This window comes from Aspergillus clavatus, genomic scaffold, assembly GCF_000002715.2.
Source record: "Aspergillus clavatus NRRL 1 1099423829800 genomic scaffold, whole genome shotgun sequence".
In the NCBI taxonomy this organism is placed as follows: Eukaryota; Fungi; Ascomycota; class Eurotiomycetes; order Eurotiales; family Aspergillaceae; genus Aspergillus; species Aspergillus clavatus.
Genome location: NW_001517099.1, coordinates 2,372,792 through 2,396,562, shown reverse-complemented (window position 1 = coordinate 2,396,562; position 23,771 = coordinate 2,372,792). Strand labels below are relative to the sequence as shown.

General features: G+C 50.3%; 12 protein-coding genes across 12 annotated transcripts; 5 read left to right on the top strand and 7 right to left on the bottom strand.

The window, feature by feature from the left end:
• Nucleotides 1–15: 15 nt before the first annotated feature.
• On the top strand, nt 16–999 carry ACLA_053270 (putative NADPH-dependent 1-acyl dihydroxyacetone phosphate reductase; the record flags this gene model as incomplete). The annotated part of the gene is made up of 3 exons (XM_001272278.1): nt 16–189; nt 245–609; nt 711–999. The coding sequence occupies 3 exons, from the start codon at nt 16–18 to the stop codon at nt 997–999; spliced, it is 828 nt and encodes a 275-aa protein (XP_001272279.1).
• An 814-nt stretch (nt 1,000–1,813) lies between these two features.
• On the top strand, nt 1,814–2,380 carry ACLA_053260 (uncharacterized protein; the record flags this gene model as incomplete). Its single annotated transcript, XM_001272277.1, has 2 exons — nt 1,814–1,834; nt 1,997–2,380. The coding sequence occupies 2 exons, from the start codon at nt 1,814–1,816 to the stop codon at nt 2,378–2,380; spliced, it is 405 nt and encodes a 134-aa protein (XP_001272278.1).
• A 1,409-nt stretch (nt 2,381–3,789) lies between these two features.
• ACLA_053250 (uncharacterized protein) lies at nt 3,790–3,948 on the top strand (the record flags this gene model as incomplete). The annotated part of the gene is made up of 1 exon (XM_001272276.1): nt 3,790–3,948. The coding sequence occupies one exon, from the start codon at nt 3,790–3,792 to the stop codon at nt 3,946–3,948; it is 159 nt and encodes a 52-aa protein (XP_001272277.1).
• Nucleotides 3,949–4,557: 609 nt separating this feature from the next.
• On the bottom strand, nt 4,558–4,758 carry ACLA_053240 (uncharacterized protein; the record flags this gene model as incomplete). Its single annotated transcript, XM_001272275.1, has 1 exon — nt 4,558–4,758. The coding sequence occupies one exon, from the start codon at nt 4,756–4,758 to the stop codon at nt 4,558–4,560; it is 201 nt and encodes a 66-aa protein (XP_001272276.1).
• A 1,389-nt stretch (nt 4,759–6,147) lies between these two features.
• ACLA_053230 (type III PLP-dependent enzyme) lies at nt 6,148–7,612 on the bottom strand (the record flags this gene model as incomplete). Its single annotated transcript, XM_001272274.1, has 4 exons — nt 6,148–6,233; nt 6,367–6,921; nt 6,977–7,372; nt 7,441–7,612. The coding sequence occupies 4 exons, from the start codon at nt 7,610–7,612 to the stop codon at nt 6,148–6,150; spliced, it is 1,209 nt and encodes a 402-aa protein (XP_001272275.1).
• Nucleotides 7,613–8,926: 1,314 nt separating this feature from the next.
• Nucleotides 8,927–10,579, top strand: ACLA_053220 (MFS transporter; the record flags this gene model as incomplete). Its single annotated transcript, XM_001272273.1, has 5 exons — nt 8,927–8,960; nt 9,064–9,121; nt 9,214–9,862; nt 9,919–10,021; nt 10,086–10,579. The coding sequence occupies 5 exons, from the start codon at nt 8,927–8,929 to the stop codon at nt 10,577–10,579; spliced, it is 1,338 nt and encodes a 445-aa protein (XP_001272274.1).
• Nucleotides 10,580–11,242: 663 nt separating this feature from the next.
• On the top strand, nt 11,243–12,379 carry ACLA_053210 (agmatine deiminase family protein; the record flags this gene model as incomplete). The annotated part of the gene is made up of 1 exon (XM_001272272.1): nt 11,243–12,379. The coding sequence occupies one exon, from the start codon at nt 11,243–11,245 to the stop codon at nt 12,377–12,379; it is 1,137 nt and encodes a 378-aa protein (XP_001272273.1).
• A 420-nt stretch (nt 12,380–12,799) lies between these two features.
• On the bottom strand, nt 12,800–13,669 carry ACLA_053200 (uncharacterized protein; the record flags this gene model as incomplete). The annotated part of the gene is made up of 2 exons (XM_001272271.1): nt 12,800–13,607; nt 13,659–13,669. 2 exons carry the CDS (start codon nt 13,667–13,669, stop codon nt 12,800–12,802), a joined length of 819 nt encoding a protein of 272 aa, XP_001272272.1.
• A 1,265-nt stretch (nt 13,670–14,934) lies between these two features.
• ACLA_053190 (cytochrome P450) lies at nt 14,935–16,557 on the bottom strand (the record flags this gene model as incomplete). The annotated part of the gene is made up of 2 exons (XM_001272270.1): nt 14,935–16,089; nt 16,141–16,557. The coding sequence occupies 2 exons, from the start codon at nt 16,555–16,557 to the stop codon at nt 14,935–14,937; spliced, it is 1,572 nt and encodes a 523-aa protein (XP_001272271.1).
• A 259-nt stretch (nt 16,558–16,816) lies between these two features.
• On the bottom strand, nt 16,817–18,670 carry ACLA_053180 (putative MFS transporter; the record flags this gene model as incomplete). The annotated part of the gene is made up of 4 exons (XM_001272269.1): nt 16,817–17,524; nt 17,596–18,055; nt 18,117–18,454; nt 18,509–18,670. The coding sequence occupies 4 exons, from the start codon at nt 18,668–18,670 to the stop codon at nt 16,817–16,819; spliced, it is 1,668 nt and encodes a 555-aa protein (XP_001272270.1).
• Nucleotides 18,671–19,143: 473 nt separating this feature from the next.
• ACLA_053170 (uncharacterized protein) lies at nt 19,144–19,335 on the bottom strand (the record flags this gene model as incomplete). Its single annotated transcript, XM_001272268.1, has 1 exon — nt 19,144–19,335. One exon carries the CDS (start codon nt 19,333–19,335, stop codon nt 19,144–19,146), a length of 192 nt encoding a protein of 63 aa, XP_001272269.1.
• A 1,779-nt stretch (nt 19,336–21,114) lies between these two features.
• ACLA_053160 (transcription factor domain-containing protein) lies at nt 21,115–23,396 on the bottom strand (the record flags this gene model as incomplete). Its single annotated transcript, XM_001272267.1, has 3 exons — nt 21,115–22,378; nt 22,441–23,263; nt 23,333–23,396. The coding sequence occupies 3 exons, from the start codon at nt 23,394–23,396 to the stop codon at nt 21,115–21,117; spliced, it is 2,151 nt and encodes a 716-aa protein (XP_001272268.1).
• Between the last annotated feature and the right edge of the window lie 375 nt (nt 23,397–23,771).

The window sequence follows — 23,771 nt, the reverse complement described above, 5'->3', positions numbered from 1 at the left end:
GAAATAATCGTCTCTATGTGCCTAACAATCTGTGTCAACACAGTTGTCAGTTCTGTTTCGATCCCCTCCACTTTTGCCGTATATCAGTTCTACTCCCCTGTTATGGCTCCCACTGTTGCCTTTGTTACCGGTGCTAACCGAGGATTGGGCTTCGGACTGGTGAAGCACTTTGTCGCCAGTCCAAACTACGTAAGTTATTATCAGTTGATCGAGATCTGTCCAGAGCTAATTACGCCACTTGCAGCTTGTTGTGGCTGCGGTTCGTGATCCTGCACACCCAACTGCCCAGGAGCTATCTCGGCTACCCGTGGGCGAAGGCAGCAGTATTATCATAGTGAAGTACGACGCGGGTGTTGAGCAGTCCGCCTTTGACGCTGTCAAAGAGGCCACCAACAAGGGCGTTGACCATATTGACTACGTTGTTGCCAATGCCGGCATCGCTAAGGTGTACCCCCTTGTTAAAGATGTCAAACGCGCCGACATCGTCGAGCACATTCAGGTGAACGTCCTTAGTGTTGTCTCTCTCTACCAAGCCACTCGTCCTCTCCTTGAGAAGTCGATTACCAAGCCTGTCTTTGCTATTATGGGGTCTGGAGCTGGAGCTCTAGGGTAAGACATGCTCTCTCTTATCCCCCCCCCTTCTCTTTTTCTGCGTTTATTATCTCATTTTCCCCATCTGATGTCTTCTACTGTACTAACCCGCTCTCTAGCCGTCAGCCTCCCGTCCCTAGTGCGGCATACGGGGCTTCCAAGTCCATTCTCCCGTGGTATGGCATTCGAATCAACTCCGAAGATGAGTGGCTCAACACCTTTGTACTGGACCCTGGCTGGGTTCAGACCGACATGGGAAACGGGGCAGCGAAAGGGTGGGGTCTGGAATCAGCGCCGGACACTATCGACAAGTCTACAGGTGGTATGGTTAATGTGATTACGAAGGGAACCAAGGAGCAGTACGGTGGTAAGGTTGTCCTCTATACCGGCGAGGTTCAAGAATGGTAGACTCATATGATCATTTTCTTCGTCGCCTGAGACATATCAGCTCACTCTTTCCTCGGCGGCAAAGATATGTCTATCAACACGAAGGTCAGGAGCGATTCAATTCAATTGAATTCAAGTTTTAGTTACATAATTGAGCCCGCAGATGTAGCTGGCTATGTAGGCGCTTCGTTAATGAAGCGGGCCTGTTCCAGAACGCTTAAGTCTATCGGAATCGCGCGTATATACAGCAAAATCAAGGCGTATACCAAAACATCGAAAAAGCAATTCACGAGTTGGCCAGAGACTTTGGAAACAAGCGCGATCTTACTGGTTCTCGTTCATTCTGGATGTTCCTGATTTGTATGGCTTCTTCCCGGCGACACCCACCGGGCCTGGGTGTCCTCTCTACACAGTGTTCAGCACCTATCCCCATGGCCCATAGGCCTATCTGTTCATCGATTCGGTCAAGAAAACTGAAGACTCTGGAGACAGGCAATGCAGTTATGTCCCTAGCTCTCACGCCTTGCACAAATGACCATCCCCGAGCAGCTCATAGGCATTGGATCCAGCCGAGGAAGCCGCCCAGAGAATATGGGCCGGGTTGTATTTATTCTTGATGGCGGCCAAGATGTCATAGTACTCGCTGCACTAGTCTTTCTTCCAGTAGGGGAAGTTCAAGGTCGCTTGATTCATGTAGAGATTCACGTCAAAGCATTCAGTCCCAGATCTCCGCCAAAGCATGCAAACGAACACGCTGCAGCTGTGTACGAAGTACCTGGTGTTGTTGTGGGTCCCAGTGACACCACCTAGGCAAGTAGACTCCAGCTAGGGGACAATGTATGCGGCGTTGCGCCTGGTACGTTGTCAAGCACCGTGCGAGCGAGTTGGACAGGAATCACCCGAGTGCCGGACGGCATCAGCGTGGAGACAGCAGCTTGCATGCCATTAGCCTATATTGCGGCTTATCATGCATTGATTCACCTTGCAAGGCTTCAACAAGATGACAAGGTCATGATAGTGCATGCCGTCGGGAAACCCGATCGCGGAAGCAGCCATTGCACTAACGGCTCCAATGGGCGCTCAAGTATGGGTTGTGGCACACAACGGGAGCTATTCAGACGCTCTACAGCTGGCCGAGCATTGCCAGATTCTGAAAGGGCAGATTTTGTTCGAACCACCCAGAAAAAGCATCAGTGAGATCATCCTGGGGCAGACGAACGGCTTAGGGGTTGACATCCATATCAATGCGTCGTCAAAATCAACGCTCTGTATACTCGGTGAGGATATCATCGCTCCCTTTGGTCGCGTTTTTGATCTTTCTAGCACCCATGGCAATGAGCTGGAGGTGGAGCAACTTCCCGCTCGTTGCGCGACCTATGCGCGGGTGGAAACGGCAGGTTAATGAAACAGGCACTAGACGCAAGTTTGCTTCCAGCTTCTCTCTCATAAGTCTTCACCGAAGCCAGGTTTGCCTGGAGTGGCTTGATACCCAGCCTCCTGGTTGAAGGAGACCCTTGAGTGGAGCCAGGAGTAGCAGGTCAAAGTCCTCGTGGTCCCCAAGCCCGACGACCTTGTCAAAGTCCTTCCCCCTTTACAGTGTCTTTCTCTCGCATACGAAGATGGATATATGGTCTTTGGAGATGTTGGGGGTATTGGCAGCGCTATGGCAATTTCGATGATGTCGAAAGGAGCCCGAAATGTGACTGTTGTTTCTTGCAATGCTGAGTTGCATCCAACGGCAGAACTCTTGTAGAAGATGCCCGGCAAAAAGGCTGCCAAGTGCAATTTGCCAACTGCGACATCTTAGATAAGGAAAGTGTTATTGGTCTAGTTGATCGGATCTAAGCCTCCTCACCCCCGATCCGAGGAGTTGTGCGTGACGCGGCCGTCCTCGAGGTGAGCAATAAATATCGCCCCTCAAAACCCACTTGAATCGTTACTAGGAATTTCTGATAGGACACCATCTTCGAACAAATGACATTTGCACAATGGTGATCAGCGCTGAATCCCAAAATTGCCGGCACCAGGAACTTGCATCGCCATCTACAAAGCAACCTTTCCTTCTTCATGCTCCTCTCCTCCATTACAGGCGTGACAGGTCACCCCTCGCAGACTAACTATGCTGCCGGCAATGCTTTCGAAGATGCTTTGGTGCGCCAACGCGCTGCACAGGAACTTGCTGGTATTAGTCGGGATTTGCCCGCCATCACGGGGGGCCGGTGTGGTAGCTAACAATGCTGAGGCCCATCATCGAGTCGAGGCGCTGGGGACGAGTCTATGTCTATTGAGACCTTGCTTGATCTTGTCGACACTGCGAATATGTGTGACCTAGGCCGCCAGTGAAGGCAGTCCCACATACTACAGAGCGAAGCAGCTGAAGTCGTCCAGATCATTACTGGCCCGCACCCTTGGAGTCTTCTTTCTCCTGATGCTACCATCTGTTGTGAAAGCCATTTTGGCACCTTGCGTCTTGTAAGATCAAACTCAGCACCAGCGACTGATCCTTCAAGTCACTAGACCCGGACTGAGGCCAACACCAGTCTGCATCAGTTATTAGTGCTGGCTTCCTCATCTACTGGTTGAGGTTACCACCCTTGGACCTTGGAGAGAGTGCGAATGTTTGGTTGTCCGCGCTTTTGAATTGATGGGCCGGGCCGAACCAATTAGAACCCACTCCAGGATCTGATAATTGGACATGGGTTGCCAAGGAATATATATAGGTAATATTACAGACACACCGCCATATCAAAAAAATATATAATAGTGAGCCGTGTGAGGAACTTCCATCTGTCATCTACCACAACATCCATAATGGCGGCGACCCTACCTTATGAGCTTCTGGCACAAATTGTAGCTTATCTGCAGGATACCGGCATTGTCATATCTCTATGTACCACTGTCTACCGTCAGTGGCAGGTTGCTTTCGAGCCCCTCATCTACTCCAAGCTGAATGTCTACAGCGCCGATTGAGTTGACGGCCATGGTGACAACTGGGGCATTTCATTGTCACATTTTCGGGCCATTACTTCCGGTAAAGGCCAGGTGCGGAGAGCTTGGATCCGGAAATTAATATCCCACATTGTCATTCCTGTTGAGCTCCGAGATTGGATGATGACGCGGAAGGAGAGGGACAATGTTACTGACAATCCTGTCCGGAGGGAGAATAGCACTGTTTTTCAATCAGCCATGACTGGCCTCTTTGAGAATCTCGCCTCATGGGACGAATGTCTCCGTCTGTCCCTAGATCTGATGCTTCTAGGTCTGGAGGCTGGCATTGAACCACTCACATATGACTTTGATATTGCGGGTAGGTATTAATGGTACTTCAAGAAGGGTTAAACAAAAGCTGCGTCTGTGTAATGGGCACAGTTTGTCAACGATGGTGTAGGCTAATGTGTACTGTTATCGCGAGATCATGATAAACCCATACTTTAGGCTCAATATAGATACCGCGACTGCTCTTCGGATAGAATTTTACTGGTACCAGGCCACCAGGGACATACAGAGTATATCCCTCGGTAATCATGCTTCTCAGCACGATTATGTGGCAGTTCACTTGGCATTTGAGGGTTGCTGATGTCAACAGTCGTCCAACGCTCCCAATCCGATACGCTTCCTTCCACGGACATGCTTTGGTTCGCCACTTTGACCAGTTACCCGCAGTGAAACGTCTTTGCGGAGCCACGGATCAAAAGGGGGAGCACCAGGACTGCTGACGGAAGATTTGGCCCTTGTCGCGGCCAAACGGCATTCCTTGGCCCATGTGATATACTTGGTCATGTTGACACAGGAAAAGTTGGCTTTCCGGGTTAGTCTCAGTGGAACCACCAGCGCTTGTAATCCCGCGCTGCGTGCCGTTTTCTTCAGATGTTCAATGATCATCTATGCGAGTCCTCATGAACAGTGTTTTGAGTCAATCGCCACCGCAACTGCCGAGAGCGGGTTTGGAGGAGTGGAGAGCTGGCGGGTGGGCATGTCTTCCTCTTGATCTGTTGTGAGTGTGGTGATAGAGGTGACAAACTCCGTCGCACAATGTACTGCTCCACTGAGCGCACCAAATTTGTGTGAAATTCCCCATCTGGGGGTGTTTGCAACACAGCCGGCTGTGAGACGAGACCATTGCACCCTCCCACAGCGCCGAGCTCTGGCCAGAAAAATAGTACAGTGTAGCCATAAGCCACCATGGTTTCGTGGCTGGTCGCATCCTTCCAAACTGTCAACATACTGAATCCCCCGCCCCAAAGCTCTGCGTATTCGCACAGTTTACGCAGATACCTCCCGTCAGGGAGGTTTCCTGCAAGAAATGCCGGTCACAGGTGATCAAATGACTCGCCCGGGTCATTCAGGCGCTCACTGAGGTGCAGGACCAGACCAGATGCAACGAACGATGTACTCCCCGTCTTGAGACATTCCTCACGGCCACCCAGGAGATGAATTTTGATGAGTGGGAGGGACCGGACGGGAAAAGGAACAATAAACCTGGTCTGACTGGCATCGAGCTGTCCTGACTCCAAGTACCGGGCACGAGCGGACAGATTTGGAATTTTAGGTTCAATCAGTCATGTACGATATACAATTATTGGTGGCTCTCCACCTAGAACTGAGTCTCGGTCTCCCATCCGACAGTATGTTGGTCTACAGAGTCGATCTGCAGTCTCGGAATGGGGAATATGACCATGGCGTCCTTTGCCTGGTAATTGGGCTTTTCATCTTCCGATCTGCATTATTGCCCCAGTCTTGTAATTCTTGTTGTAGGTAGAAATCTAAGCATCTTATTCGGGGGCAAACCTTCCAATGGTGGGGATTTGGGCTTTCCCTAGTTTCCACAGCTTAGCCAGCCGCGTTCCCAAAATTGCGACAGGTGTTCAGCCCAAGATGTTTTAGATACTGATTGTTGTTTCGTCAAATGACCGACAAGAATCAACATTCTTCGGGGTAATTTTATTATGTTTTAGAGCTTGAGGCCCACGATCATTTCTCCTCAAAGAAAGTGCCCAGTATGCTCGTCAGACTGGTCAGATCCACTGCTATGCTTAATGGCGATTCATGTGTGAGTATGGAGATAATGAAGGTAAAATCGTAGGCCTAGCGCAAAAGAAACGACCTGATGATGAAGACTCGAAGGAGCTTTTCGCACACCGACTTTGCTCATGCTATGAAGATAAATAATTAAACCGAGATGGTAAATGTCCGCAAATGCTCCTGATGTAGGTTTGCTAACGCCGTCCAGTGCATCACCTGATAGTCCATAGACTCTGTATTAATGTAAATCACGTCATGCTTGTTTGAAAACCCATTGAACTGAGTCGCCGTTGCTGTGGTGTAGGCTTCCAGGGATAGTCAGTCTTTTTATTCACATAGCGGAAAGTGTGGCATGCAAGGACTCACCACCCATATTCTTGTACTTGAGCCAATCACCTATTCGAATCTCTGAGCTCATGGGCACATCTTTTGCAACACAATCCACGCTGTCGCAAGTAGGGCCCCAGATCGTGTATCGATGCTCCTCGAGTTTCTGCCGAGTATCATTGCTGTGGCTGTGAGATGGCCAATTGTACGCGACCAAGGATGGCCGCACAATTTCTTTCTCGATCAGAACGTTCATAAAGCTTCCATATACCCCGTCGTTCTGGTAGAGCATATCTGGCTTATCGTGATCATCCGTACCGAGGTGGCGCCGTCTGGACAGAATCTTGCACGCGAGGGTGTAGGCACTGCGAGCGTAATAACGACCCGGCTCGGCAATCAGGCGGACCCCAGAAGGAAACTCTTCTTTCAGCATTGGTCGTAGAGAACATGCAATATCTTCCAAGTTACAGTCCTGGAATCCTCCGCCAATGTCCAGAAAGTTCATGTCAAACCCCAAACTCTTGCCATATCCGAAGACGATCTTGGCATGCTGAATGGCGTTCACATAGGCTGATGCATTGGAGGCCCCGGTGCCTGAGAGGGAGTGGTGAGTAAGTTGCGAAGCAATGGCCCTTGGGGAGCAACCTACCAACGTGAAAACTCACCCCGCACACACCTAACCCTAGTTCGCGAGCTCGTTGCAACAAAGGTAACGAGGCCTCAACTGAGGCACCAAACTTCTCTCCTAGGTTTATCAAAGCATCACTGTCGCTGGCAAAAATTCGCAGGACAAGTTGTGCATTTGGGAGGAAGGTTCGGATGCTATCCAGCTCATCAAGGTTGTCAAAAGTCGTTCGCGTCACGCCCGTTCGAGCCGCAAAGACCAAAGAGGAGGCAGATTTACAGGGGTTCGCAAAGATGATGCGGGATGGATCGACCCCTAGACTAAGAACTGTACGTAGCTCCTCTATCGAGGCGCAATCAAAGCCTGTGCCTAGGTCTGCTAGAAGTTTGAGTAGATTAGGATCGGGGTTGCATTTCACCGCTGTAGCCGCCGACAGTTAGCTTTAAGACGAGGGATGTCGGGTCCCTGGATGGTATGGAGGCACCCACCAAAGAAAGGGTGCACGTCTGGCAGGTTCACCCTCCATCGGCGATGCTGGCGGATAACCTGACCCAGATCCGCGACAAAAAAGGGCTCGTCAGCAATGCCCCAACCACGACTGCTCAAACTAAAAAGACGAGTCTGAATCGCCAAATCAATCAACCGCTCTGTCGAGTCCATTAGTTCGCTGTGAGGTCTGGCGCAAAGCTGGTGTACCACGGTCGATAGCGATGGTCACCTTTCTTATGGTAGGTACACGCTGATCCATCGTTTATGCACAGACCATGAAGTCCTGAGTTCCATTACGGCATGTATGAACATAGGACTGGGGCGGTTCAGCACTTGTAACCCAGGCTGATCGGCTTACGGGACCACCGGAGTGAATGTACAAAAATACACATACGAGAGTGCAGCCAGCCACTGTCTCTCGATCACACTTTTGGCGGATCCAGGCAGAATGGTGGCTTCCGATCACTCCTTCCCTGTATTGTGAGCTGTAGGAGTGGTTAAAACTGCAATCCGAATAACAGAAGCAAGCATAGCTGAACCACTTACGGGGCAGGACGCCAGGGTGTTGTACTCCTGCAAATCGTCAGCAAATCCTGTCATATAGATCAGCACCGCCAGCCAGCCAAGCTTCAATCTTGACAATAGCTCCGTTGTGGATCCGTGGGTTCCCCGTTCGTTCTCCTCAACAACAAGTTACCTAATGATCTGCAGCACGTCCCCATTGCTTGCAACATCACCGGAGCGATTGGCCAGAACATCTCGCGACTTGAGCTTCCATCCGCCGCTAACACAAAAAGCAGTCTCGCACTCAGTTCAGCTGGTCTTACCGACGCTCTGGCAAGCAGTTCTAATTCATGCTTCTGGTCGCACTTGGCTGATGAGTGAGAACTTTGGCATTTCTGGCCGATGCACGCAGAAGGATTCTTGTCAATCGCCTTTTGGAAACCCCACATCAGCATTCAGAGAGTAACCTAGGCTCCTCTGGCGACGAGAGACTCACCTGACTAGGAACTTGTGTTCCCACCAAGACCAATCAAGCCGCGGGAATCGTACACAATGAGCCCTTGAGGCATTTACGCGTGTTGCAGATGTCCCCGAGTTGACAAAATATCCGCGGAGGGATCCTTACAGCTGCAGATCGTCTGCAGGCCTGGTTTTTGGGCCGTGACGCCTGCCAGAGGCTAAGATGACGGCTGGATAAATGTGTTTGTGTGGAAGCAAGCGTGTCGCCAAAGTCGACTTCCACCATCTTGTCTGGCTGTCTGCGATTACTAACCGACAATCACCAGACAGACTCAAAACAAAGACAATCACAATCAACTACACCAACTCCAACCATCATATCCCCATCTCAGATTTGCCCAGATTATACCAGTCTGAGCATTGAGACTGCGTAATAACATGTCGTCGAACGCAGACTCGACGAGGTCGCCATCGTGGCGCTCCTCCCGATGGTTTATCCTCACTGTCGTGTCCGTTTCCTACATGACGGTGTGTCTGGCCACCGACACCCCGTTTAGTAATTTCACTACTGACATTCGGACCATTAGACGCTGTTTCTCTATGGAATGGTACGCGATAATCAGATTCGTGCAGTATGCTCCTTTACTAAACAGTCTTAGATTGTACCTATTATGCCATCCGCCCTGGTAGCTCGCGCGGGGGTGCTGCCTCAGGATAGTATGTTTTCCTCTCTGCTTCAAGTGGTGTGAGTGTCACGAACGCAAAATTACTCACACTTCGTTCCGATGGCTAGAGGTCTACTGGACTAGTATTATGCTCGTGGCGGAAACAGCTGCAGCATTTTTCACCTGCCCCGTTTTTGGTTACTGGGTTGACCGAATGGGGCGGCGCAAAGTCCCTTTCCTAGCTGGTCTCGTTCTACTCGCTGCGTCAATGTGCCTTTTCACGGTCGCACGATCTATAACAACGTACATCATTGCTCGAGTCTTGCAGGGTGCGTCTGCCGCCATGGTTGAGGTTGCCGGTCTTGCACTATTGAAGGATGTGGTCGGAAAACATGGTCTAGGGGAGGCCTTGGGATATATGGGAACAGGAAGTATGGTCGGCCTTATGGCGGGCCCACCCTTAGGAGGCCTTCTAAACAAGGTTGGGGGATACTACGCTGTTTGCGCCCTGGGGTTTGCTATTGTCGCCTTGGATGCAGCACTGCGTTTGGCCGTATTGGAGAAGGGTGAGGTAGAGCGCGGCGATAACTCTGTCCGGTACAGTGCTATTCCTTCAACGGATCCAGAAAACCAAGACACGGCTTCGGGTGGAGACAATACCCATCCACCGTCAGGCTCGAATGCGCAACGGGGCGACGCTTTTGCCTCGCTGAAATTGCTGAAGCAACCGCGAGTCGCAATCACGCTTTGGGCACTCGTGGTTGATGGAATTATTATCGGTGCCTTTGACGCGGTAAGTGCTCACGGGGCCTTGAGTAGATGCGATGGATTTCTGACCAAAAATATCAGACTGTGCCCAGCTTTGTGGAAAAGTTGTTCGGATGGGACTCGTTCGCAGCCGGTCTGATCTTCCTCGTCATGGCGGCACCGTCGCTTTTGGAGCCACTGTTTGGTAGGTCGACCGCTGAGGGCAGTACTCTTGACCACCGAAGAACAAAATGCTGATACTTCTATAGGAAGGCTGTGCGACCACTTTGGGGTTCGCATCATGGCAGTCATCGGATATTCATTACTGACGCCTTCACTGATTTGTCTTCAGTTTGTGAGCCATGACAGCCTCTCCCAGAAGATTCTTTTCGGCGCGTTGGTTGCTTTCTGCGGCATCTCCCCCGATCTCGGGCATCCGGGATTATATGTAGAGTCACAGATGGTAATCGAAGAGATGGAACAGCAGTCCCCCGGAATTTTCGGCGAGAAAGGGGCGGTTGCTCAGGCCTTTGGTCTACAAACCATGGCTAACTACGCTGGGCTGGCCATTGGTCCCATCCTGGGCGAAGCTCTGTTTGACAACTACGGGTGGAAGGCTATGGCTTGGGCCTTGGGGACACTGTCTGCAGCCACGGTCATACCCTCCTTTTGGTTGAGTAATCGGACCTATGGCCATGAGACTGAGGAGACGGAAGAGGAACACCCGACAGTAGCAACACCGGCCCCCTATGGGACACTTTGAAGTGATCAGTATCGTAGGTATTTGAAACCGGACTAGAGTAATGGATGAATTCTTCATCAACCACACAGCCAATGCCTCAGTATCCTTCGTTTCACGAATGGCAAAGCATTCTACCATTGAACTAGGAGTGCCCATGAAGCTATTGTTTGGTGGAGCCAATCTTCGCTCCCCAGCTGCCACGGCGACCCTGTCCTGTCGTGCAGTTGGTTCCGTGGTACAATTAGGCTTTCCTTTCAGCTCTTCCTCAAAAGATTTCCTGACTGAAGATCCCGGCTGCATCAGCTCACCCTCAGCTGCAGCTAGTTATTGATTGGTCTCTCTGGTGCTCGGTGTTGGGTGTGATCTATGCATGATTCCATGTCTTTCCCACCCATTACAGGCCACTCATAGTGAAGAATGCATGGGCTTCCTTCTATGACACCTGGGAGCGTCCCACGGGTCAGCTGAACCTCAAATTAAGGAAAGCTAATATCGTACTTCTGACTAGCGGGTGATCATGGGCGTGGTTGCTGCCAGTGCGGTCGAGGGACAACTATGACATACATACCACCCACACACACTCTCCTTCGTACCTATAAGACACTCTTTCCTTCATCCATCCGGCAAATCGTCCCACGGCGAGTTTTACATCAAATATATCGCGCTAAAAGTTATTCCTACATCATGTTGCCTCCTTTGGAAACTGGTCGCTTCTCCTTTCCGCCCGAGTGGCATCCTCATCTCGCTACCATGCTTGGTTTCCCCTCCCGAGCATCGACTTGTGACGAGCTCCATGACGAAAACTGCGGTGAAATTGTCGACCTTGCCGCTGCAATCGCAGAGTTTGAACCCGTGCGGCTGTACGCGCGTCCGGAAGACGTATCTGCTGCCCAGGACCTTGTCAACCGTAAGGTAGCCGATCCCTCCCAAGTGAGCGTGATCCCCACGCCCATCAACCACTGTTGGGTACGCGATACTGGCCCGGTGTATGTCCACGACGCGTCTGGCGAGTTAGATCCAAAGCAGCGACTGGCGATCAGCTTCGAGTTCAATGAATGGGGCAATAAAAATGGATGGGAAGGTATCGAGGGGGATTACCGATTCGCCAACCCCTCCATGACGCCGAAGTGTTTGCAGGAGAACACCGACTTCGCTCGCAATGTCATCGAGAGAGACACCACCCCATCGCCCGTGCAGATGGTCAAATCACGCATCCGCACGGAGGGCGGCGGTCTCGTCGTCGATGGAGAGGGTACATTGATTGTTGCCGAGAGCTATATGGTCTGCGACCAGCGCAACCCGGGCCTGAGTCGTGATGAGATCGAGGCAGAACTGCGCCGGGTCCTCGGTGTGGAGAAGGTTATTTGGGTTCCTGGACGGAAGGGACTCGACATCACCGACTGCCATGTGGATGCCGAGGTGCGATTCATCCGGCCGGGTGTCCTCATCTGGTCACGCCATCACCCCAGTGTTCCACAGGTGTGGCTGGACATGTCGCACGAGATCCGGAACATATTGGAAAACGAAACAGACGCGAAGGGCCGGAAATTCGAGCTCCATGCAATTGACGAGCCTAGTCCGAAGGACCTCGAGATCGAAGAGCACGACGAGTTTGTTTCTGGGTACGCCAACTTCTATTTCTGCAACGGAGGAGTGATCGTTCCTGGATTCGGCGTGGAGGAGTACGACCGTAAGGCAAGGGAAACTCTCCAGGCGCTGATGCCGGAGCGCAAGGTGCGACAGGTGCAACTCAACGCCATTCCCTTAAGTGGTGGAGTGATCCACTGTGTGACGCAGCAGGTTCCAATGCCAGCAGCATAAATATCATGTTCTATCCCTCATCGTGCTGTCAAACCATTTCATAGTCGCCGCATATTGTTTTAATGTAGGTTACCTTTGGAGTCAACATGTATGGCCTCAACCAATCAAGCTCTTACATGCGAATGACTTTTGTTGTTTGCAAATTTGAGACAGTTAATGAACATGGCTTCACATGGTTTGAATGATTCCTATTACATTGTGCTATAGTTTTGTTCGCAGTGGTAGAGGTGCAGTAAAGTGGGCTTTACTAAGAGAGATGCATTCCGCGTCCCGCACCGGGAGATATATATATATCGCCCGTCAGAGTCTATTCATGAACAATACCACTTTCATAAAGCAATGATTTTCTACAATAGGGAACCTGCGTCCTAGGAATTCTAGTACTGTATATTTGTAGATTAAATGAAAGAAAAAAATAAACTATTCCAGTCCCCAGTCCATGTCCAGTAACATGTCGAGATCCTCCATGCCCGCCAACTCTGATGGATTCAACAATGTCTGATTACCAATACCTTCCTGCATCCTCATCGATTCTTCCCTTGCAAATTTCGCAGCGCTCAACGCGATATTTGCGCCCATTCTGGTTTTTATAACTAGGAGCTTTTCCAAATCATTTTCTGACCGTGGTCTCCCGGAAACGTCACTAAGCAGATCAACGACCATCAACACACGGGATATGAAATCCCCCGATGAGGTTGGTAGTTGACTCAGCAGCTCTCTTCCACGACAGATGAGATTGTTGAGAGCGAATGTATCAGTACTAATTGGGTGACGGTACCGAGTGCATTTCAGAAGGAGAAGCAGACACACGGCGTTCAAGACGATCTTGTGAATTCGAAGGGGAGCATATGCCCATGGAAAGTCTCCAGATGCAGCAACCTGCACTATAGAAGTTGCTGTGAGATACCCGTTGATCAACCACCAAGACGATGTGGCCTCTCTGGTACAGATGTATAGCATTAATTTAGTACCGAGAAATATGATACGATCGGTTGGCGACCAGAACGCGGTGGATTGCTCCTCCACGATGCGCAGTTCAATCTCGAAGAATGAGCCGAGGGTGGATAACGAGCCGCTGGCAGGAATGGTTCCGATGCTCAAAGCGTGTCGCGCAATCTGCAGCTGAGAGAATAAAGTAAACGGTAGCCATGGCGGTCTTGAACTTATCAATTCCACAAGCCCCTGATCCAGGTGAACAGTGGCGGGGAGACCAAGTTGTGCGCTTATACTGGTGCTCATCAGGCTCGTCCGGGGACATTTGGCATTATTATCAACTCACCTGACATTCATTATGAAACAAACAACCCAAGTCCGCCGCCAGATACACTCCTCATCTTTATCTTTGCAGTGATCATTATGAGATTCATCAACATGTCCTGGCTGGTGGAGTTGCAGTCGGAGTCCAATATGGGTGGCTTGTGCGATGATTGCATGGCATGGATCTTCATTTTTACCAAAGGGAAGGGGCCAGTGGCAGAGCAACAGAAGAGCCTGCATGAGCATGATGGAATCTTTTTTCGGCCATATCGACTGCGAGAGTTTCGTGCTCACGGCTTCAACAAGCGCAATATGGATCTCTCGATACGCATGCATTCGTCGCGAAGCGATCGTCATCACCGTGTGAAGGAGGAGAGGAGATGCACGGGTATATGAGAGGAAGGAGGATCGGCCTGGAAGGGTCGGGCAGAATGGATCGTAATAGGCGTAATACCTATATTCTGAATCAGCCCATCCTCATTGAAGGAAAGTGGAAGGAGACCGACTCGTTTAGGAGAGTTTCGACTAAATCGTCCGGCAGATAGATGTCTCCAATCTTCCAACCGGCTCGGAAAGAACTGTCAGTCCCTCCATCGGCGGTGGAGGCATTCTGGAAGACATGCCAGTCCTCATCGTGGCTCCTTTGAGGAGAGTGACCCCGTGCTCCGACATCATGCTTGGCTTGATGTAGTTCTCGTTCCAAGTTGGCCAGTCGTCTGGTTTGATCAGAAGACTTCCTGATGGATGAACTTGCTCTGAATACTTACTCGCTTTTATTTTCGCGCTTAAACGACGGGTCGATGAAGCATTGTCTTCCCACCTTGCGACATCTGGAACACGAGGATGAACGATTCTTGTAGCGATCACACGCCAACTGCGATCTTAGTATGTTAGGATTCTTGGGCAGTGGTAGTCTCACCTTCATCTGGCGGCAGTATACACAAGCCGTATGGTTTTTCTTCCTCCCCCTCATGGCTATCATAATCCTGCTGTGTGATGGGATTGAGTTGGAAGTGTTGAAAAATGATTGCCTGCTCTGAGCAGATCATCTTACAGCGCCGTGCCGAATAGCCGGACGGCGAACCTCCATGAATGGTTGATCCATCATCCAAACGTACTATTCCTACTCCTTGCGTTTCTACGTATCTGGCAAGATAATTAATTGCACGCTTGAGGTTATGAGACGATGAGAAGCAAAGACAACGCGTATCTTGCACGATGAAGGCCAAGCAGCGGTTGACGCCTTCAGAATCTATCTATGTCTGATACATCATAGACGTGACTCTTCTTGCAGGCAACTATATGTCAACAAGTTTGAACTTCACGCGAACGCCATCGGCAGGAGCAGCACCCACGCCTCGCTTTGTCAACTCCTCATTCTTCTTCGGATCCTCCAACTCCATCTGGAACCGCCCAACGAGCGCCGCTACCAGGCATGCCAACTCACCTCTCGCAAATGTAGCACCAATACAGCTTCGAGGACCTTGGAGGAAAGTGAGAAATGCATGATGGCTACGGGATCCGCCGGAGTTCGCACGTCCCTTCCCGATCCAACGTTCCGGATCGAAGATCTCGGAATCGGGTCCCCAGAGCGCGGGATCGACGTTGATCACTGCAGGTGATATAGTGAATAATGTTCCTTTGGGAATGGGATAGCCACCAAGCATGGTCTCGTGCAGGGATTTTCGAGTCGTGGTGGGAACGGGTGGGTAAAGCCGAAGAGTTTCACTGCAGACTGCCTGCAGGTACTCTAGACCGTCAATATCAGAAGCGGAGACGGCACGATTGAGATTAATAGGCGATCCCAAGTGATAGCGAATCTCCGCCCGCAGACGTTCTTGCACTCCAGGATGCTTGCACAAGGCATAAACTGTCCATTGCAAAGCATGCGATGTCGTGCCATGTCCTGCGGCCAGGAAAGTCATCATCTGGTCGACCAGCTCACTGTCTGTGAATACTCCGCTTTTGAGAGCGACGGTGGCTATATCACATTGACCCTCCAATCTCTCGCAGTTTTGCTTCTTCTTATCCTGAACGAGCTTGCCGCATAACGCCCGAATACATTGTGACGCCTCCACGATGATGGTTGCCCGCCTGGTGGGCAGCATTGAGACCACACGGTCGAAATACGGTAAGATAAACGACAGAAGTCCCTCCAGGAGGGTTTCTACCCGGGATGGCTCTTGACGCATCCGTTGGTACTGGCGCAAGATTTCATTGTCTGGGTTTTGCAGAGAGCCGAAATCGTGGCCCAGCCCGGCGAGTCCGATGATATCCAACGTCGCCCGCGTGGCCCACTTCCGAACTTCAACAACTTCGATACCTTTACCAATATTGGTAGTCATATCGCTTTCGATGCAGTCCGCCATCTTCATTGCTTGTCGCCAGAATATGGGGTACAATTCCTTGACATGCCGGAACGAAAATGCCGGCGTGAGTGCCCTTCTTTGGGTCTATTATGCTTTCAGCATAGGAGAGGCAAAATGGGGTCGAAGTATACTGACTTTATGAACACCCCCCTCAGAAAGAAGCAACCCATTGCCAGTGATGTAGGACAGACGCTTCCTAACGGCCATAGGCTTGGTAAAGTGTGAGGCTTTTGTTACGAGGATATCATTTAGAGCTTCCACGCTTGTGACCAGCACCCGTTCCTGATTACCAGGTAGGTAGTATCTAATAAGGCCTGCATTTGGAAATTTTGCTCTCCAGTGTTGAAGTTGCGAAATAGGAGATGCCGTAGGATTTGTATAATTTCCCCTGGCCCACGAACGATTTAAGGGGGTAGGAAGAGCTCGTAGAGGAGTAAGAAAAGTGGGATATAGAATCATCAAGTGGATCATGCGAAGAATGCATACGGTGACGATGGCCAGCGCCATGAGTGGAGCGTGAAGATGATGGAAAAAATCGAGAATGGTGTCCATTTTTCCTTTTCGTGTTTGATAATATTGATACAATGAGAACTGATAGAATGAAAACAGGTTGGGAGGGAGAGGAGGAAGATATATTGAATCCAAAGCGACATCGTTCTAGAAGAGACCGTTGTCGATATAGAAACCGATCTCGGTTTTCGTTTCTCACCGCAGCCACAGTCTTTCTGCCTACCATATTAAACCGAAATCGTCCAAAGATAGACAGGCTAGTTCTGTATGAACCATTTTTTTGGTGGCCCAGTTGAAAGCGTTATTCTTCCTTGAGGCCAGTCCTTGTCTCAGTGTGATCTTCGCTCAGGCGCTGCTTAATGATGAAGAGACTTGCGACGATAGATAAACCAGCAACACAGGTGTACATAATCCAGATATTTCGTAAACTGGTCGAGAACACGCTAGCAACGACTCTGACCGTGTCCGGATTTGTTATACTCTTGATAAGCTCAGTGCTAGCGGCAGCTGAAGCCCCCGTTAGCTCATCGACCTGCTGCTCCATTAGGCCTGCTTGCCGTAACACGGCTTGCTTCGTTTTCATGCTATTTTGGAAGATAACGCCGCCCACAACAACAGACATTGACATTGCCATGGTGCGGATAAAACCCAGCATGGCTGTGCCACTTGCGGTGTCTTCCTGGGCCACCGACGCCTGTAGAGCGATCAATGGAGGTTCAAACAGAATGGCTGACCCTGCACCGGTGATTATCTGAAAGACGATCAACTCCGCCATGGTTGATGCTGCATTGAGTCGGATGAGTAGTCCAGTCCCGAGAGTGAGTAAGATTGTACCGATCCAAATCTGCTCGATGTACCGCCCTGTTCGGTGTATGAGCCAGCCAGATAATCCGCTGAAGAGTCCCTCTGCTAGAACAAGAGGAAGAAGCAGAAGCCCGGACCGCATGGGGCTGGCTTGTTTGACAGATTGAAAGTAGAGGGGCAGATAGTACTCGCAACCGATGAAGACCTTTCACAATCAGTAACTGTGCTACAAAGACTCGCTATGATACGAGACAGAGAGGAAGCTGCGTCACTCACAAAACCGTGAAGAAAGGTCACCAAGGATACGGCAACGTTTGATCTGTGCTTGAGGATTTGCAAGGGCATCAGAGGATATTTGGCCCATTTCTTTTCCCCATAGAGGAAAACAAAGATGAAGAGAGATCCGAACACGAGTAGACAGATAACCTGAGGAGAACTCCAGGCAAAGGTCTCACCACCAAAATTCAATCCTAGAAGTAGCATCAAGGTTAGGCCGAGAATGGAGAGGCTACCGACCCAGTCAATTGCCCTGATCCCATCCCAGACTCCAGTCCTTGGATTGTGCACATCCAGGAAAAAAAAGAGTAGAACGAATGCAAGCCCGCACGTCGGTAGATTGATCCAAAAGTTCCATCTCCACGAAACATATTCCGAGAAAACTCCTCCGAGAACTGGGCCAAGACCGCCAGAAATCGTCCACATGAATTCCAGTATACCGAGGTAGAGACTTCGCTGCCTGTAGAGAATCTAAGTAATCTTCCTCGAAGAGCACTGCCAGCTTGGCGATCAACACCAACCTAACACTGAAGAGATCCGACACGACAATCATAACCAGTTGCATCAGGCCACCGCCGGCGGTTCCCTGCAAGGCTCGACCAGCAATGAGCATGGTCATGTTAACTGCTGCCGCGCAAAGGATGGAGCTCAGCATAAACCAGACAACAACGATTAAGATGATTGGCTTGCGTCCCCAGATATCAGATAATTTGGCCCACACAGGGGCAGCCGCTGCATTCGCCAGGAGATATGCTCCTCCAACCCAGGTATAGCCGTCGGAGGAATGAAGACTGGAAGAGATAGTAGGCAAGGATGTCGCCACAATTGTCTGATCTAGCGCCGCAATGAAAAGGGACAACTGACGAAGGAATAAAAATTAGTGACTTTTGGTCCCAGGCAGCCAGAGACATACACAAAGAGCCACCATGATGGCAGCGATCTGAATTCTCTTTCGCGGCGTGATAGCATCCTGCACCTGGTCGGGGGCTTGTCGGTCTGCTCGGACACCATCTACAGCAAGAATCTGTGTAGAATCATGCCTGATAGAAGTAAGTTCAACCTCGGTAGGACTCATCCTGACGATTTGTGGTCTGGTTCAGAGGAAGCTGTTATCCGCGAGGAATTCAGGGAGCGCGAGAACAACGCCATCCTTTTAAGTCTTGTGAAGAAGACTGATAGGACATATTGATTGATTATGGATGAATACGAGAACTCCACCTAAAATGTGCACTGTCTTCCTCGGTGATGGTCTTTCCAGACTCCTTACTACCAACCGGCCAAGGAATCTCGGTGTCTGTTTCTCGGTGCCTGAGTCATCCGAGCAAGTCTAGACCTGGTGTGCGAGATACGCTCACATAATCAGCAACAGCTCCATGAGTCTATTCGGTCGATTAGTACTAATACACATTTTGAAGATGTTGAAACAAAGACATTATAACACAGTCGGTTTCTTAAAGAACCAGTCTCTCGGTGGAGACCTTATCTGAAGATACCCGAACATCAATTTCCGTGCGGACGGTGACCCCATTCGACTTGTCTCGCCGGCGATTACTCTCCATTGACGATATTCCACTGGTGCTGGTCCTGGGCCAATCTCTCCTCCTCCGCAAAACCGGACATGACCACTGCGCCCTCCTTCTGTGTATGGGACTGAGACCCAAGCTTGAGTCCAGGATGGCTGGCCTTGGAATGACTGTTGGACCAGTGACCACCGCTGTTTCCTTGGTCTCTGAACACCATTGAGGCAAAGAGACGGATCATAGGCGCAAGCGTGGCAGGAGGATACTATAGTTCTCGATCCTAAGCCCAGTCAGATTTCTCGACGACAGGGATCGGTCGACTCGGTGAGTGTCAACTTACTTCACCCATGGAATGAATGGAATAATGCTGTTTGGCAGAGTCAGAAATGGACATCCAACAGCTGTTAGTCGTAACTCACGAGTGATATCGTTTCGCTCTCCGATCGATCTGAGTAACTAAGGTCTGGTAGGAGACATCTCATGGGCCACAGCTGGGTGCACTCACATAGGTTTTGATGATCGACGCAATACCAGAGAGAAGCAAGGGACCACTGAGGCTAAAAGTCTGCCAAATACGACGAACTCGTGCCTGTCGGGGCATTCAACAGATTTAATCAAAGGCCCAATTATGCGGCAAATTCATTCGGTCTGGAATAGTGAATCCCCAGAGCTGCACAGCTGAGGGGACAGTTAGGAAGAACTCAATGGTGGAGTTAAGGCCTGTGCTAGATTGACAAGTCTCCCCTGTGCAAGATCTAGGAATCTCTGGATCTTACCTCCCTGCACAAAACCAGTGGTTGTCTATACCACTGGTGATTGACAGACTACCGAGCCATCCGCTGGGAAATCATCCCACTTATAGTGAAACTAACTGACTTGATGAGACTATTTTGGCCACCATACGCTTTATTGCAACTTGAAAAGGTATATTTTAATACTATGGACCGGAGACCTACCGCATGGTACGGATTCGGCTCACACTGGGCCACAATTCGAATATCTGTTACCAGGTTCACCACAAATTTGATCCCCATACACGCGATGATGGACTTTCAAATACCTTTATCAACACTGTTGAAGCATGTGTATAAGAAAGACACCATCCCAGCTCAACTCAGCATTGCAGCAGTGACTGCTAGCTCAGTCAGAATTCAGCCCAGAACACTTATTAGCTAAGAGATCTTAACTGTTGGTTGCAAAGTGAACATCTTAAATGCCTCTTTCCTCTTATTATAATTGAGGAACCAGAGATGTCTTCTAAGACCACTTTTAAAGCTTCTAAGGAGCCAGATATCTGCTTGCTCGTGTTATAATTCCACGCAACTTACTTTTGTTAAATAAGGACCATATGCATGATACACAACACATACATGTAGATAGAAGAGTAAATCTTCTAAATCCCAAACTTACTTGGGTGAGCTGACCCGTGGTAATATCTAAGGAGCCTATGTCTTGATTGTGAACTGAAAGATTAGGGCCACCGCAGTGACACATGTTAAGGCCTATCATAAGAAGGACAGGTAAGTCATCCATCATTCTTAGAAGCGAGGGTCTAAAACACATAGCTTTAGCCCACAAGACCTCCTGCTTTCTGTTAGCCCCATCACTGAATAATGGCATTGCCTGAACCAGGTCAATATGGATCCTAGTCACAGATTGGAACTCTGTAGGCTAAGATCAATATTTGATCAGAGAACACTTCCGATTTCCACTGCCAAATGAATTATGGGTGATAGATAGTATTGTCTCGATCGAATTTAATCTCTCGGGTTTACTCCTGGTCACTGCTCCAACATCACATGAGGCAGTGAAATTCTTATAATTCTGGAGTCTAGGGCTGCATCAAATTGGAATCGAAAATGGCTGATCAGACTACCGCTTTGGTGCCCAAGAGAAAACGGTCCGGGCAGCTCAACTGGATCTTGATATCCTTGTGCAGGCTTAGCCCTTTGTGGCCGTCGATACTCGGTAAGTTGTTGGTGTTCATCATTGGAATGTATTAGAACGCATCCCAAACGGGAAGTTGATTGTTAGAGATCCCGCCGTACCACACGGCGGATTGATCCAGGCTCTCCGCCATGAGCGCATCGCCGAGTAAGTTTTCGGGGCTATCTTCAAGGGACCAAGAAAAATTGCTCCATTGCCACTCTTCGGCCATAGGAGCGGTCACAGTAGTCGAGACTATTGGCTGGTGGGTGATAGGCGTCTGCGGTAGAGGGATAGATTTCTGAGTCTGGCTCTGCTCTGGAAGGCTTGGATTCAACGGTGGGATTGAAGCAGTGCTCATTTCAGATGATTGCACGGACCGAGAATTACGACGAATGTGAAGCCTCCCAAGCAGTGGAACCTTCAGAGTCAACCTTTGAGCAGATGACATGTTTTCGTCCTGTCGAAGAAGCTGGTTCAGAGCGCACAGCGCATTGAATCCTACCTCTGCCAGCTCCGAGTTACCAGGATCCTTGGACCTCTCACCCATAAGCTTGATCACTTCACCGATCACGCGTTGCAACCGATCAGTATCAACACGGAAGCTATGCCGGTCGCCAGGGGGAACATTGCGGGATAGCAGTAGCAGAACGGCTGTTGCAGTGAAAGCCTGCAAGTCTAGCACTCGCGCCACAAATAATCCCGAAGGTAACTTCCGGCGGAGAAGGAGATACCGCCTTGCAACTGTATCACAGGCGTCCATGCAAGGCAAGCGACTATACATGTATACCTCTCGAAAGTCCCGCCGAAGAGCCAGGGGCAGATACACCCGCATGAGTACGCTGTAGTGGAAAAATTGGACAAAGTGTTCAGGTCTAAAGGGGGTCGACTCCTCGAAGACCCACCAGCTGTCCGGAGTCTGGGAGGCAAGAGCGCCAAGGTCCCGAGCCATCTCCAAGGCAGCCAGATGCGGTTCAGTCCCCAACGCATGGGTGCCATTCGAATCGTCCAAGTCATGAATCTTTGTGGTAATCTCCAACAGCTTAGACATGTATGTAGGGGTCTGCACCATGCCCCCAACGACAACCGGCAAACTTTGAACCCGTTGATACCGTCGCGTGTCTGGGGGCAAATTGAGAATCATGCCAGATATCCTTTCCAAGTTGCAGAGAAGTTCCCAGAGCTGTGCCTTATGCAGTGACTGTTGGTCATCCAGTCCGCTTGCTTTCCTGAGTCGAATTGTCTGGAATACTCGGGGGAGCCCCATCAGCTCTGCGATGGCGATGAGGCGGCGAATGGTAATCCAGGACTTTTGAAAATTCCCTTGGCCAATCATACTAACGACGGTCAGCTGCCCAATATCCTCTTCATATGGTGCAATGCGTTGTTGGTTTCTCACAGTCGTGCATAATGTATAGCCATTCCGAGCGCCTCTACGGTTGCAAGCATGCGATCATGATACAGTAGTGTGTTCTCCACTGTGTCCGTGATTATGCGAGAAAAACGAGATCGCTCTTCACATTTCCGAAGATAGATATCGCGCGGATTAGTCTCTTCTGGAATCTGTTGAGCCGAGAGCGCCAACGTCAGCAACCACGAGGCCAAGGCGATGACGTCCACATCCGGCTTGCACATCTCCTCATACAGCTCAAGAAGCTCCTGCTGACACGCGACCACGCAAGGCTGGGGAAGCACCGCGTGCAACATGGTCAGCCAGTCAAAAGACGATCCTACAATATCCATAACCTCCTCTTTTGGGGGAATCAACCCCTGCAGCCGCGGCCTCACGACACGCGAGAAATGTGGAGAGGCCTTCCCTTGGCGCTCCTCGTTTTGGGTACCAGTTTGAGGCGGATCAACACTGAGCCAGTCGTTCTGGAAGAGCGACCGTAGATGTGACGGGTGATCTGCCATGGGAAAATCCGAGACGCCACTCTCACTATCGTCAGAGTCACCCGCAGCAGGAGTCTGAGCTCCCTCGGGCGGAACAATATGAGAAGGCCGATTTCCCAGCCTGGCTTCGATTCCATGGACAAGGCTTGTAAGCTGGGCCACCTGGGATTCCAGTTGGGCGATGCGATATCGAGATGACAAGCGTAGATTCCGTGACGTGCGCAGTCGACTGGATGTCTGCTCAATGCAAGTTGATCCCCGTTCCTCGCATTGCCGACATGATTTCGCATCCTCCGTGATACGGACACACCGGACTTTGCGACGTCTACCTGATCGTAGGAATAGATGAGTGCCAGTCCAGGAGTTATATGATGTATCTACTGCGTTTATCCACTCACATTCTGTGCAGCTCTTCGTCCCCTTCCGCAGCGCTTTATTACTATCGCTCTGGGGACTGGACATCTCCGAGATATAGCCTGGTGAGCAGACGGATACCGTGGTTTTGTTATCTCGGGATCTCGCGATGAAATTCGTCCGTGGCCACAGAAGTGTTGATTCTAACGCTGGGGAGGGAGGTGAACGAGGGACATGAGGCGTTCGGACGCGGACGAAGTTTTGGTCCGCGGAACGATTTCGGATCCGGTCAGCCACCAGCATCCTTCACTTGATTGGCTTTCCTCGGGCATAGGCAGTCCTTCACGAGATGGGTCAACCTTATTTCGCTCCTTATAATCGAATATTGTACGAGCAGGATCTCGAGAAGATACGAAATGATCTTCTTGTGCGAGCCATCGGGGCTCCGACTTGCCGAACCCCGATCGTTCCTGGATGGTATAT